Source organism: Pezoporus wallicus, unplaced genomic scaffold (genome assembly GCF_028554395.1).
Source record: "Pezoporus wallicus isolate ANWC-B61680 ecotype Strahan unplaced genomic scaffold, APGP_CSIRO_Pwel_v1 contig_5690, whole genome shotgun sequence".
Taxonomy (NCBI): domain Eukaryota; kingdom Metazoa; phylum Chordata; class Aves; order Psittaciformes; family Psittacidae; genus Pezoporus; species Pezoporus wallicus.
In genome coordinates, this window is record NW_026642407.1 from 810,197 (window position 1) to 826,423 (window position 16,227).

General features: G+C 37.9%; 1 protein-coding gene across 1 annotated transcript in view; it reads right to left on the reverse strand.

Moving 5' to 3' along the window:
* The window catches only part of SYNPO2 (synaptopodin 2), an 80,053-nt gene extending 68,942 nt beyond the window's left edge, over positions 1 to 11,111 (reverse strand). Inside the window, exon 1 of the mRNA XM_057429908.1 lies at positions 10,864 to 11,111. Within this exon, the coding sequence (XP_057285891.1) occupies positions 10,864 to 10,992 (129 nt within the window). The 5' untranslated portion in view covers positions 10,993 to 11,111. The remainder of the gene's footprint in view (positions 1 to 10,863) is intronic.
* Positions 11,112 to 16,227: the final 5,116 nt, after the last annotated feature.

The following is a 16,227-nucleotide window of genomic DNA, read 5'->3' on the forward strand; positions in this document are numbered from 1 at the left end:
ATGAACTATTTTTTTTGTTACTATTTCACTACATATATTCAATAGTCACGTGTAATATAACTACTGAATGTTTATAATATGCGTGAAACAGGTGCAGAAATATTTTTCTGTTTTCTCTTTGAAGGATTATGACTGCCTCTTTCTTAAGGCCTTCTGAAATGCTCCTTTTTAGTTAGCTGGCTTTTTAAAGACCAAAATGTGTCCTAAATATAGTGTTATGAAACCACAAATCAAACCCTAGTACAAGTTTATGAAGCCTTCCTTAAGGAGGTTGCATTCTGTTTGTATACAGGGGATAATAAGAACTGAAAGGAAGATTTGGGTTTATCAAGTTGATACAGCGGTTTAGATTAACTTGATATTATGTGATTCTTGTTTTATATAAATATTTATCTTGAAGGTATTAATTCTACACTTTGAAATTATTTGATCCAGGAGGTACTAAGCTGAACAATACTTAACACTTTAGTAAGAAAAGATGAAAGCTAGCAAGCAAAATTTCTCTAAGGTATAACTGTCTACAGTAGCTTACCTGTGATTTTGTTGATTGTGAGTAAGAGCACCATCTAGTGATAATCAATAATGTCAGTATCATGAAAAGGTGATTATTCAGTCTGGACATAAAGGCATACTGCTAATTCACTTTGAAAGGATCTGGGGCTTGAAAGGAAGCAGTGTTCTAGTTCTGATTTCCAGTAAAGTTTAATGACTACTATCTTCCCATAGATTCTCCTAAACATGCACAACGTATCTAAAGCCTAACTTTGCCTGATAGTATGGATACCATGAGATAGCATTTTTAACATTTTGTTTCATAAACCAGTGATGTAATTTTATTATGTATTATTGCATAAATTGTATAAACCTTCCAAGTTTGAGAATGGCTCGTTTTCTGTTCATCAGCATAACACACTTGTTCCACTGGCTGAGAATTTGGATGAAGCCATTCTAATTTCCTAGGTATCACATGTTTTGAAATGCAAACAATTCTGAAACTTCGGGATTTTTTCTGTGATGGATGTCAAACAGCTGCTCCTCTTTAAGTATCCTAGGCATTAAATAGTGTTATATATTAGAAATAGCTTAAGATTGCCATGCTTAATGACAGCTTTTTCTGAATTTGAAGAATCTTATTAGCCAGTCTATCCATTCTGCAAGTATTATTTCATTGTACAGCAAGATCATTAAGAATATATGATAATTTACAAAGCTATTTATCTGTTTTAGATTATTTGCATATGCATCCTCTGTAATTAAATAAGTGACTTATGAAAGCTAGCCTTTGAAGTGATCTCTGCAAAACAGGAAAAAGTGGTTTGTGGAACAAAGTGCTGGTCAGTCTATTCCAGTCACATCTGTTAAGCTGTAATAGTTCTGATTTCTGTGATGAGAGAGTTCATGCAAAGGAGAAATTTTCCTGTATTTCTATCAGTCTGAAGAAAGCTCACTGGAAGTGATGGGCACTATCCTAACCAAGTAACAGAGTTTGAAGTCTGAGGCATTGTTTGCCCACAATTTTCAGTGAATTCACTGAAAGTGATGCTTAAGTAAGTAGCGGTACTTGTTTATTTAAATAAAAGTATGACCAGGATAATAATAAAAGAATGCAGAGCAAGAATGTCTAGCAGAGACAAGGATTTAGAGAGGTAAAGAGAGGTGGTATCTGCAGGAGCACAAGTGGGGCACCAGTAAAGCTAATAAAACTCATGGTATGATTCCTGTTGATTATACTAAATCTTGGAAACACTTAATATTATACAGGTATAGACAAACGTTATGACTACCATTGCATAATTCTCCACATAGATGCTTTTCTTCTGGAAGAAAAGCAGAACTTTTTGCAAGACCCTTGTAACCTTGCCAGAGTGATGTATCTACAGTTTGGGTGTGCCAACACAACAAGTTACTGTCTGACTTGTCCAGGCACAGCTGAAAAGGTTGCTACCCCCAGCTGCCTGGAATTCCTCTCTTTCCTCCTTTCTATACTAACCTGAAGGTTTCTAGCCTTCAAATCTTACAGATGAGCTGCTTGTATGGTTGTTCCCTGAGCTTTCAGGCAAAATAAGGTGAGTTAGCAAAGCCCTGTTACCTAAATTATTTAAGAAATACCTGCTTATTTCAGACCACACAAGTGTGTCTGCTTGCAGAGTTAAAAAAAAGCAAGAGCACTGTTACAGGTAGCCCCTTCAAACAATAAACATTTGCAACTGAGAGGTATGTCCATGGTCTAAATTTTCGCCTTAGCTTACACTGATATGTTAACAGCCCTTTAATAAATGGCCTCTAGTTCCTACTAACGCCAGTCTAGTACCTATTATTAGCAGTGACTTCACACTTTTACAAATACGCAAACAGAAATGTCTTTATCACAAATGAGTATCTTTGTTCTTACAAGGATTTTCAAGACAGCTTGGAAATGAAATGTACAATTCCCAAATAACCTGAAAATACCTGAATTATGTAACAGTGTTACTGGAATACCCTGAAGTCTAAGGTTATTTTGTTCCTTTGAAGGGAATGACTTCTGACAGACACAGAAAATAGTAGTAAGTAGATCCCTAACAAAAACTGCTACACCTTTCCCAATGAGGATTTTCATTCATGATTTCTGCTTCTAATTAAATAACTTCACTATATTGTACATACTAAGGCCTAACCCTTTGTTCTTTGAAGTCAATGACAAAGCTCCCATTGAGTTCATAGGAAAAAATGTAGCTCCTTTGTTAAGGCTTCCACTACAGCAATTTCAACTGTTAGGTTTTTAAAACAAAGATTAAGCTTTGCCACCTTTCCCTGCGGACAAGATCCTGATACTCCTATTAGTCAGAGAGTACTAGGAAGGGAAAATTTGGTCTTAAAAATTATGTTCCACTTTGATTCCATTTGTTTTTCTTTCTGTTACTGTAAGGTGCCAGAATTATCTTTATTTAAGAAACTTTCTTGAAATTTAATTTTGTAGCAATTTATGCCATACGTGGCATGTTTATGCTTCAGAAACTGTATCAAATGAAACCAGCAGCATAGAAAACCATAGCTTATCTACTTCTTTCGTAGTTTTGACCCATCACCAGTGCATCTGCTAATGAATTGTAATATAAAACAAGCTTACAAAAGCCAAAGCATCCAGCTTCCTAAATGGGACCATATTTCTAAAATACGCTTACAAAATGCAAGTTTATAAAACAATGATTTTACAGCTACACAGTTCAGGATGACATAACTCTTTTGAAGCAAAAAGTTACCTGTCCATTTGATGCCCTACCCTAGAGGTAGGGAGCAGATACCAAACAAAGAAGGATCCAAAATATAGAATCATAGAATCTACTAAATTGGAAAAGACCTTGAAGATCACCTTATATTTATGAGGAATTAGAAAGAAGACAGTGTTTCCCTGCTAAACAAGAAAAGAAGGTTCTGCACTGTGCCTATGTCTGTAGCACATGATAGAGAGCTAAGGGTGTAAGCCCATTGGCTCTGGTGAGTTTAGAGCTGGGTTTTCGTTTAAGCAACAAATAAAGCAGCCACTTCTTCACTGTTCTTAGCACCCCACTGAGAGCAAGGCGCTGAGGTGTTTTGAAAATTTTTGGCTTTCATGTTTAACACCATGTTGTATTGGCAGGTAACCAAAAAAAGAGCGCTTTGGTTTTGGTGCATGCTGAAGTATTTCAGGCCAAATGTGCATTAGTCTCATTGTAACATCCACACTGACTGTGGACTGCAGATTCTAATGAAATGGAACAGATGGGAAAAATTAGAGAAAAGGAAAAAGAAATCTTCTGTGAAACTTGTGTACATTAGATCTGAAATTTAAAACCTTCAAGCTGATATCCAGGGTTTTATTTTTAACTTCCAGTTTTGTTCCAGCCGATGAACAGTGCTTGTAAGTACTGGTTGCAATCTAAATGTTACCATTTTTGTCCATAGTTAATTCCATGTACAAAATTGTTCCTCCTGAAGCTGAAGCTATCTCTGCAAATCAGTCTCTTTTTTATAGAGTGCTAAGCATTTATTTCATGAAATATGGTCCCTTGAAGTATTTCTGCTCTAAATATTTCTGCTGTAAATATAAAGAACAGCAAGGTCTGTATCTGGGAGAAAGCCCTTCCATGATATGCATAAATTGCTGGCTGTATCATCTCAATCTGACACAATCCTAAAGGGCTTAGTCAACAACATTTTCTGTTGTGATATTTTAACATGAGCTTGGTCAAAAGTCTTGCTATTACATTGACATTCACAATAAAAATGTAATAGCAGAAAATATAGAACAATGAAATATAAAAATGTCATGCGATATATTTTAAATGTTTCCAACAAAGAAACTAAAAAGTGAAGCAAAGCTCTATACAATGCAGATAATCTAATTTAGTAGGAATACACTGTTGGTTTGGGGTTTCTTAAGTTGTTTAGTGTAAATCAGTGTGAATTATGTTGTTCATTCTATTCCATTGGAATCTCTCTTAGCATGAGAGTTGGAAAAGTATCTATTGGAAATGATCAGAAATTAATACTACCATGCAGCCAAAGCATGTTTGTATTTCCTAAATACTGTGGAAAGCATGCCAAAACCAGCTTGGTATGTAGTTCTGTATATCCAAAGTGGGATATACAGTCATGTGGTAATTCAGCCTGCAGTTTTTAAACAACTAGATGGGACTTTAGTACCAAACATTTCCACTGGCACAATGGCTGGAATGCGAGAGTTTGAAACACAGACCCTTAAGCTTTGGAAGTACATATAAACCTTTGCTGGTAAAGCTGTATGATCTTTTTTTGCTCATTATTTTTATAACTAGCAATGGCAGATTTCCAGGAACAGTTATTTAGCAGTGGTCTATTTTAGTTAGATTTTGGGAACTTTAATTTGTTATTTTGTTTTGCAGAATAAATGAATATACCCTCTTCCCAGTTGGTCAATGAAAATTTTGTTGTTTACTTAAGTAGAAGTTGAAGTATGTCATCTAAACATGTGCAAAATGGCTGTTAAATTGGGTCAGGGCTTGTCAAAGTGGAGTCAAAATCCTCTCCAGAAAAGACAGATGGAACTACAGTTTTCCACCTAACTCCTTATGTAAAAGAATATGTAAATATGCTGTACAGGATTTTCTGAATATCAGCAAATACCAGCTGTGTCAGATCATCTGAAGAGTGAATTTGAGAAAAAGAGTTTGTCCAGGCTGCAAAAACAAACTATGTTTGGAAATGTATTAGCTAGCAAATTTAAACAACCAGTTTTAAGTACAGTCCAAGTAAGGCAAGTTGTATTTAAAATCATGTAGGTTAACTTTAAACTCCCTTCCTTTTCTGCCAGAGTGCAAGTAGCATATTTTAAACATGGCTTGTTCTGTCTACTGCTAATGCATGAAGTTGGAATCAAATTCTGTTTAACATGTCGATTTATACAAATAAGGAAGTATCAGCAGGGTCATCTTAGCTCGGTGCTTTACACAGCATGCTGAGCATCTTCATTTTAAACACAGTAGCATATAGTAAGATCCTACTTGACTATGCATTAATGAGTGTATTTTCAGAAGCAGATGGCACCAAAGCTTCAAGTCCAAGGTGAATGTGATCTGAAACACAGAACAGTCTGTTACCTTCATCTTACTAGGAGCATGGTGCTCCTAGGCTATCAGTGCAGAGGCAAGCAGGGGAGCTAAAAATCCCCGCTTCAGCAACTGATGGTTTATACTCATCTGTGTGACTTAGCACTGAAATTAAGTAGGAGCACAGGAATAACACAGCTATATTTATTGTATCTCAGCTGCAATGTAGTGATCAGAATCTCAGCTTTTATTAACCTATTTTTTCTGCCTGGAAGTGTAAGCATTTGCCAATGGTGAAAATGTATGAGAATGACAGGAGCTTGAAAAAGTTTCCTAAAACCCAGCAGCTTTGATGTACTTTGCGAATGGACCAACTATGCCAACATACCTCTCATATATATGACAGTGTCAGGCTTTGCCTTACTTCAGCATCAAAAGCATAACTGCACTACCATGTCTTATTCTTCCTTTTTTTTTCTACTAGACTAAATGTAAAGGTGAATTTGATGAAAGCCGCTTGAGGTTGTTCTGCATGTGTCAACTATTTTGGGTAGATGCACGGAGGAAGTTAAACTATCACAACAAAGCCCACCTCTGTATACATACAGCATTAAGTAATCGTATTCAGACATCAACTTTTTACACCACTGGTCTGGGTTGTTCCCAAGCCTTTCCGTTTCAGGTTCCAATGAATCCAAAATGATGAAACTGAGACTTGAATTGAAATCTGAGCATTTTGATGGACAAGTGAACAAGTCTAAAATGACCAGGCAGCCAGTTCTCACATCTGAGTAATTACTGAGTCAAAGCTAAAACTACTACTACTACAGCAGCAGCAGAAGTCTATTTCATTAATTGGCAGAATAGTCACAAACTGTAAATTTTGCATGCGGCCTACTTAAGGCTGTTGGATCTTGACTCTCAGTTACCAAAGTATTTCACAGGATTAATTAGTACTACCTTTAACATTTAGGAGAAAATTGAAAATTACATGATATTTGGCATGACTGGTCATAAGAAATTGTCCATTGTAGAGCTAAAATTTTCAATGGCCAAGATCACATTGGTAAATTTCAAAACGTCCATGAAGTTCTTTCAAATAACTTGATATTTTAGAGGATAGGCATTATAATTGTAGTTCTACATTGGCAAACTGACATGGTAGAAATTAAAGGAAGGGAAATGTTACTATTTTATTTTTCTAAAAATTGATCATACGGATTTTTAAACATCTGTTGATTTTCACTTTTAGGCCACTGATTGGAAAAGAGAACTGAATTTCCTTTGAAGTGTTTGGAGGTCTGAGCCATGGGACTTAGAGCCCTTGAATACTAGAACTATTTGGGTGAGTTTGGGAACTTAAATTAGCAATACTTTGACTTTACAATGAGTTCATCAAATTGCTGTTTGGTGTAAGTAACCTTACACCAAAATGAGAATAATGCAACCAGATAATTTAATAGAGTTACATCACAGCTGAATTGTAAATCTAAATCATCTATAGGACAACTCCATTAAATCACCTGTTGCAAAAGAGGTGCTTCTAAAAGAATATAGCTTCATTATATATAAAATAGCTGGTATTGTTAAGTATTAGTAGAAAACCTCACAGGACTTTCTTCCAAATGCTAGTCCAGAAAATCACCCACATTTACAAGAAAAAATCTATGATATTCAGGAAAAAGCTTTCTTTCATATATCTCACAGTGGAAACAGAAAGAACAGCATGTCACTTGGCTGTTATATACCTTGAATTCTCAGACATCTAGGGTCACTGTTGTACTGAGACTTCCCAGCTGTTTCCTGCTTCAGGGAAGTTGTCCTGCAGTGCAATATTGACATGATTTAGTGCCTTGGTGCATATGCAGCACAACTGATACAACCAGTTTCTTCAGCTTTACACTTCTGATTATCTTTTTTTTTTTACTAACATTCATTTATTAGATATTATTCTTAGCACAATATGTCAGTATTTGAAATAGATTTTATGGTATATGTGGACAGCATATAGAATATCTAAAATCTTTTTAACTGAAAATATTTTTTTTATGAAGTATGTAGAACATTAGTGGACATACCAAAGTAAGCTGATGTACGGAGCCAGGGTTGGGAGGAGGAGGTGTGTTAAACAGTTTGTATGCCTCCATCAAAAATATGTCAAATGTTTGCAAAATTTATGTTTTTGAATAAGAGTTAAATATTAAAAAAAAGGGGGTGGGGAGGATTCTTTGTAGTACTTTAAAGAAATTCCATTTGTTGCAATCTCACATCTAATGAATTATTGAAATGTCTTGAATCTAATTTAATGGATGCAAAACTATTTGCTGATGAAAATTTCCTGGTTTCTGTGCTGTTGAGAAAAAAAATACTGAGATGTTTCTTGTGAAGGCAAAATGTTTGTCTCTATCTCTCTGTTAACACTTCCGATGATAATGAAAGACAACACTTCATACTACACGCAAAACTCTCATTGATTTTAGTGGAAATGTTCCTTGCATATATGCTGCAAGAGCTGGGCAAAAAGCAATGGGGAGACAGTTTACGATTTTTTTTCTCTTAACGTAATAGAACAGTATTTTAAAAGGCGTAAGCCACACTTCAGTAACTTATTTCATTAGCTTTAAAAACAGTATATTTCCAGTAACAAAAGAATAGATAAGTGTGACTTTAGGATTTTTGTATCTTGGCATATTTTCATGGATTATCTCATTTCCTCCTGTTTCACATCCCTCTCCCTTTTAGATCTGTATTGTGACTGCTCTGCTTGTGACTGGGGCCTGAGTGTGCTTCCTTCTGCAGCAGTCCCGGGATATACCCTGCTCAGGTTGTGAGAGCAGCTGGAAGAACAACGCCTCTGCAGCCTTCACAGCTCCTCCAAGCTGAGACACCAATACCAGAAATACACCCTTCCGACAAAATCTTGGTTGGTATAAATTGGCAATGACCCCCTGAATCCATGGAGCTACATTAGTATACATCAGTGGAGAAGCTGAACCTTGAACTGCAAAAACTCACTCCAAAGGCCCAGAAAACCAAACCAATTTTTTACTGTGTTTAGGACCCAACCTTTGGATTTTTGAGCCAGTAGGATAATTGTTATGCCTAGTTGAGCAATTCCTTATTCTTTTGTGCGTTACTAGATTCTGTTTTTATGGGTAGCAGAGTAAGAGCTGAAAACCTTGTGTTTCCACAGAAAAGGTCACACACAGTGTAGGTGCACACCGCCCACCTTGTGATGCCTCAACCTGACAGTGGTGCCTGACCTGGAGACCCATGTCTGTGCCTCTGAGAGTGCCCTGGCTCCCTGGGAGGGACGGCAAAGGCTGCTGACAGAGTGAGTCCCATAGAAAGCTGTAGCCTGTCAAGTCTGAGTTTCAGGTTTTCAGCCAGATACTGATGTCAGTTTTCAAATCTTACTGGTCGTGACCAACTCTTAAGCATGGAGAAATGAGCGATCTGGATCTCATAGAGCACCCTATTCCCCGTGCTTATAACACTTGTATATGCTGATGCGCACGTACTCTTACAAAGGGTGTTCTGAAGTATTGTATTGCATGGCCTTTTGATTGGGATCATTGGCAAGAAAATGAACTCATGCTTCTTTGAGATTTTTTTTTCTAAAAATACATATTATTCTTTTTCTATGTTTAGATATATTTCACTAGTGCATTTTCCCATTAGAAGTAAGGCACAACTGTTACCATGTATCGAGTTCTCAAATCCCAAATTTAAGTGGTAAAACAAAATCCAGACTTAAGTGCCACGGTCTAGGATGTTAATATTCCATTTTAATGCTTAATCAGAATCTTGTGTTCAAGCTACTGTTCTTTTTACTTTTGGTTTTATGTAACCAGGGTCACTTGCCTTTTACCGTTAATTACAATGTTTTAAGTTCCAGCTACAATTTTTCACTAGATGGCAGGATTCAACTGTCATCTGTTATCAGTGTCTTTACTTACAAAGCAGCAGTTGCCCATAGTAGGAAAATTAAGTCCCAAGTCTTCCAAGTATCAAAACAAATGAAAAACCTAACAGTAATGAGAAAAACAAGGCATACACTCAATAAATCATAGCTCTGTTACTGAATATGGTTAATATTATGGCCTGGCAATTATCGAAAATAATAATGAAAGATGTCTTGACACAGGAACTAGAAGGATCTTCCTTTATAAAAGAAGGTAATTTACTGTTTCTTACTGTAACTTACTGCTATTTGTGAAAAGGTTAACTGACCCAGTAAATTAAATTTAACTAATTAATAAGTGCGTTGAGAGCTTAGGAGAATTGGAACTCAAAATAGCTAACCTACTGCTCTAAAATACTACATCAAAGTACAAAAAGCTTAACACTCAATGTGCTGGACTACCAAAATACTAAAAGGTGATAAGATACATTTTAATCTCTCTTGCTCAGTTTAACAAGGCAGAATACACTGTAGGATGATCAGTCCCAGTATCATTTCATCCAGTGGTATTTTGCTGACCTCTGAGCTCTGGGCAAAATCTGCCTTTCTTGTATATTAGAACAGAGTACAGCTCCTTACAGTTACATAAGCCTTAATAACCATGACAAATCTTCATTGTTGCACCAGTGGAGAAGCTGTTGCAATGGAGCAAGCATTGATTTTTAACAAAACTATTTTTTAACTATGATTTTTGCAACTTGGGGTTACCAGTTTCTCTTTTTTATTTATTCTGAATTTCTACTGTCTGTCTTGCTCTCATTTTATACATGAAAATAATTATGAAGTGGTCACTAATTAGTAATTAGTGTTGCTCACGAAATAGAAGAGGGAGTGTTTGGCATCTATAAAAGCTGCTTCCAAGACTGAATAACTTTCCAAACCCAGAGATAACACAGTGTAATGCTTTGCAGGATTCCCAAAATAGTAAGAACATTTTCTCATGATAAAACTGTATTTATTCTATGCCTAGAATGTATCTATGTATCTATTCTATGCCTAAGTGTCATAAATAGATGACTGTAACAGCATTTCCTAACATGAGATTCAGTTTTGTGCTTGCTGAGTACATTCAAAACCATACAGCGAATCAAAACTGAAGCTGAAAGGTACACATCATTTCACTCTTTCAAACTTTTAACATTTAAGATGATATTTGCAATGCTAGCAAACTACTAAAAAGTAATCTTTTATTGACACAAACATAATCAGCACCAGTAGAATCTCTGGAAAACATGTTAGCACATTCAAACAAACATCACAATAAGACCCACACCAACCATTTCACTGAAAGCAGTCTATATTTAAACAAACCATTCGAAAAACACTGATAACATCTTTCTCTCATGATCCTACCTTGGCGATTTGCAAAGGCTGCTTTTGTTCCTTGCCACCTTGCAATCTAAAGCCCCAAGGTGCCCCTCCACTCATAGCAATGCAGAGGTAATCCCCTGTGCCCATTTTCCTGGTGCAGTTAGGCAGCATTCATTTACAGAACATGAAAAATTTGTCTTGCAGATGTTCAACAAGCTGGAGATTTGTCTGCCAGGCAGAGATGGAGCCCCAGAGCACCACACTGTTGCTGCTGCTGTGTACTGCACTAGCAAATGTAGTCATTCAGAAGAATGTAAGCGCTCCCTCCAGTCAAGGGCACAACCCACTCTTTCGTCAGATTTCTATGCTCAGCCCACCTTCAAAGTAAAGTAAGTAACACTGGGGAAATGCACACAAAGAAACTCAGCCATGAGGCAGAAAAGACTGTGTTTAAACATGGTTCTTTTGACAGCAAATCAAAACAACAGAAAAAGAAGTGTACGTTTCCCAGTGACAATTTAGGTTGTAAGTTTACTTTATTAAATGATGCCAAATGTTTTAGACTCTAATGTACCCATTTCTTGCATTCATATTCCAAACAAAGGAGAAAGCAGAATCTCAAATGAAACCACACATAAAAACTGAACAACTGATAATACTTAGACTGAACTGGGTTTATGATTTTTGTCTCTACCCTTCATTTACTTTATTGAGCACAGCAGGTATCCAGAAAAAAAAAAAAAAAAACCAAAAACCCCAAAAAAACAAGAACACAAAAGAGATTTCTAATTTCCCTGTCTTGGGATTGTTTCTTTTGCTGGTTCTCTCTACCCTCAGTATAGTTAAACATCCACTGCTATTTAGCAATGACCTGAATCTTTATTAGACCCTAATAATACCTGCTCCTATGCAGCCTATTGCTTTTCCTACCAGAGAGAGGAAGAGGATTAGTGGAATGAAGTATTGGATCTCTCTCCTGATGCTGTTAATGGATGATCTACATTTTGTCATTAAAGAGGAACCTTACTATAAAAAAAGATTCAGTGGGAAATTAATTTGCTGGTGCCTTACAAGACCTGGGTTCAGTTCCATTCCCTGTTGCTGACTCGGGGTAATGCATACTGTAAACAGGTGAGCTCCTCTAGGTCTAGCTGGAGTGGTTTGAGAGGTGGCTGTTCTTCACCAAGGGATGAATATTGTCCTAGCTGTGTGTTAACAACCGACAGCATAAGTGCTCCTACTCAACTCAGCCTTAGGTCACTTAGCTTGGCTCAAATTACATTGCATTTTGAACTAAGCTGGGTCTAAAGGAGAGTGTTCAGCAACTGGGTAGAAACATCTTCAATGACTAGGATAGCTTCTGAAACAAACACTTTTTGCTTTGAGACCCAGGTTGCTGGGGGTTGATGTCGGATTCCAAAAGCCTAAGTTCCACAAATGTCCCTGTATTAAGTAGTTTTGGTTGGCTGGTACGGTGTTTTGAGCTTTTGTATTAGTCTGTCTTTTATCGTTTTGATAAAAAAAGAATAATCAAATCTGACCTTTTATGACTGGAGTGTTGGAATGGGAGGTTATAGGCTCTTTAGGAAAGACAGGTCAGGCAAACAGCAAGGGAGTGTAGCTATTTATGTCGATGATAGGCTGAAGAGTATGGAACTCTGCTTGGGGACAGGTGGTGGGTCAACTGAGAGTTTGTGAGTCAGGGTCAAAGGGAGAACTGTGATGGGGGACATTACGATGGGGGTCTGCTATAGGCTGCCCAATTAGGACTCTGTGGATGAAGCTCTCTATAGACAGATAGATAGGAGCAGCCTCACACTTGAAGGCCCTTGTCCTCAGGGACTTCAACCACCCTGATATCTATTGGAGGGGACGGTACAGCCTGGCACAAGAAATCCAGGAAGTTCCTTGATTGTGTGGAAGACAACTTCCTTCTGCAAGTGGTAGAGGAGCTGACAAGGAGAGGGACGATGCTTGACCTCATGCTCACTAACAGGGAAGGGCTGGTTGGAAATGTGACGCTTCAGGACAGCCTTGGTTGTAGCGATCACAAGATGGTTGAGTTCAAGATCCTCAGGACAGTGACAAGAGCGTGCAGCAAGCTCACTGCCCTGGACTTCAAGAGAGCAGACTTTGGCCTCTTCAGGAACCTGCTTGGTAAGGTTCCATGGGATATAGCCCTAGAGGGCAGGGGGGCCCAAGACTGCTGGTTGATGCTCAAGGATCACCTGCTACAAGCTCAGGAGCATTGTGTCCTGACAGGAAGGGAATGGGGCAAGAAGGCCAGGGGGCCTTCATAGATACATAAGGAGCCGCTGAGAAAACTTAGAAGAAGAAGAGAAGCTTACAGAAGGTGAAAGGGAAGACAGGCAGCCTGGGAAGAATACATGGACATTGTCAGGGAAGCTAGGGACCAGGTCAGGAAAGATAAGGCCCAGCTGGAATTGAGTCTGGCCAGGGATGTCAAAGATAACAGGAAGAGGTTCTATAGGTATGGGCCCTCTCTGGAAGGAAACAGGAGAACTGGCTACTTTGCATTTGGAGAACGCTGAAGTTCTCAAGACTTCTTTACCTCAGTCTTCACCAGCAAGTGCTCTCTAGCCCTGCAACCGAAGTCTTGGAATGCAGATGCGTCTGGCACATCCCCTGCACAGATGCAGGGACTGTGAGAATGAAGACCTTAGGCCCACTGTAGGAGAGGATTAGGTGTGAGATCATCTTAGGAACCTAAGGTGTTGGTCGATGAGAAACTGAACATGAGCCAGCTTCAGTGTGTGCATGCAGCCCAGAAACCACCTGTGTGCTGGGCTGCATCAAAAGGAGTGTGACCAGCAGGTCAAAGGAGGTGATCTTGCCCCTCTACACTGCTCTCATGATACCCCACTTGGAGCACTGTGTGCAGTTCTGGTGTCCTCAACATAAAAAGGACATGGAGCTGTTGGAGCAAGTCCAGAAGAGGCCATGAGGATGATCAGGGGGCTGCAGCACCTCCCATATGAAGACAGGCTGAGAAAGTTGGGGCTGTTTCAGCCTGGGGAAGAGAAGCTGTGTGGAGACCTCATAGCAGCCTTCCAGTATCGGAAGGAGGCCTATAAGGATTCTGGGAAGGGACTCTTCATGAGGGACTGTAGCAATAGGACAAGGGGTAATGGGTTTAAACTTAAACAGGGGAAATTCAGGCTAGATCTAAGGAAGAAGTTCTTTACTGTGAGGGTGGTGAGGCACTGGAATGGGTTGCCCAGGGAAGTTGTGAATGCTCCATCTCTGGTGGTGTTCAAGGTCAAGCTGGACAGAGCCTTGGGTATCATGGTTTCGTGTGTGGTGTCCCTGCCTACGGCAGGGGCATTGGAACTAGATGATCTTAAGGTCCTTTCCAACCAAAACCATTCTACGATTCTATGATCTCTGTTTCTATACTTCTTCATGTACTTTTTGTAGAAAAAAAAATCAAGGAGAAGCACCCCTGCATTTGAATGAACATGTATTTAATGGTAATTTGTACTAGATATAGATGCTTCTATCTCCTTTGACCATAAAAAAGGACTGTGTAAAATGATAAAACAGTTGTTCAGTCATTGCTTGGTGGTTTTATAACAATGATTTCAAACACATTGCTCCTTTTTTTTTTCCTTCTTAGGAAGATTTTGTTGCTTGCTCCGCAGTAAGAAAAACATGTGATGTCTGTAACTATCTGTAAGTATCTATAGGTTCTCATAGGAAGTCATCCCTAACTACACTATGACAGAATGAATCACCTTTTCTTTTTTGAATCTGGATCCTACAGATTGATTTGACATCCCCTGCTTCTTGGAGCAGAAGAAACTGACTGAGCAATCCTCAGCCACCCTTTCCAGGCACTTTTTTCATAGACTTCTTCCCTCTTACATATCCATCTCAGTCATCTTTTCTCAATGGAAAAATAGAATAGTCATTCTTTATACAGAAGATGTCTCACACCTTTCACCTTTCATTATCGTCTTTGACTTTCTCTGCATCCTCTGTCGTTCAGTATGCTTTTTGAGGTGAAAGCTGGAATGCCACACCATCTTCAGACTGCAGAGTTGGGATTTTTACCATAACGTGATATCCTCTCTTTTGTTCACTATTTGCTAACCCAAATATTTCTAGCACTTGATTTACTTTTTCAGATGCTGCTGAGAGGATGTTTTCATGGAACTATCTTTTAAAAGTTTAAAATTTTGTCTAGTGATAGTCAGTTCAAAACCCATGTTTTATATGTGAATTTATGGGTTGTTTTCCCCATGTGTATCACTTTATATTTCTAAGCCATGTTACAGTATGGCTGCTTAGTTTCCTTAGAAGCCTTTGGTGAAGGAATTTGTTGAAAGCCTTTTGTAAATCCGAGATCAATCACATCACCCTTATCCATGTGTTTTTTGATCCCCTCAAAGGACTGCCTTATGTTTGTGAGGCAGGACTTCCTTTTATGAGAACCTTTTCAACTCTCCCCAGATGAGTTATGTTTATCCAGATATCCACTTTTCCATATTGTAGTTTCCATCTATTTGTTTTGAACAGATATCAGGCCGACAGGCTTGTTTTCTGAATCTCTGAATGGCACTCTAATCTCAGGTAATAATTTTAAGTAAGAGTCAGCTATTTCAGCCTTGAATTCCTTTAAAGTTCTGTGTGGTCTTGCTGACTTCTTAATTTTATTTCCCTTATCTACTCTTACTTGTCCATAGATTTTCTTTTCTTATTGTAATCATTTATGATTCTGAACAGTTTTACTCTAAGTGGGTTTATCTAAAATCTAATTTAAAGTCATTTTGTAGCTGAGTTTGGAAGACATTCTGCAAAGATGAGAAGAAATAAGATGTATGTTTGTCTTTCATTCAGCAATAAAAGGAAATCTGTCATTTCACTGACAGTTTCCTACAATAGTATCCTAGGTCTGGAATGCTTTAAAAATGCAAACCTATCCAACAATTTCTTAGTAATGAAGAGAGAGAAGGGGAAAGGGGATATCCTGATCTCTAATTTATGAGCAGTATTTTACTGCTGTAAATACCCAGATGGTCTGATTTCCTCCTTTTTATGCATTTAATTTTCTTTCTACATCTGATCTTTTCACATAAAATCAACACAAGCTAGTTAGCTAAAAATTCCTATTTTAACAGCTTTCTAGTAGATTCTATCTGTATCATCTGTAAACAATTTAATAAATAGACTACTCAATTTATTGTAGGATGTGATTTTAGCCAACTGGGAGAATCAGTTGGAAGGGAAAGGAAAAAAAATTAAAAAAATAATAAAAAAAATTGACAGTGCTTATTCAGTGCTTATTTGTTTGTTTGTTAATTGCATGGAAAAAAACCCCACACTTGTAAACATATAGCTAGTTTAATGGAACAAAAGATAAAATCATAGCCATGCCACTTAAGA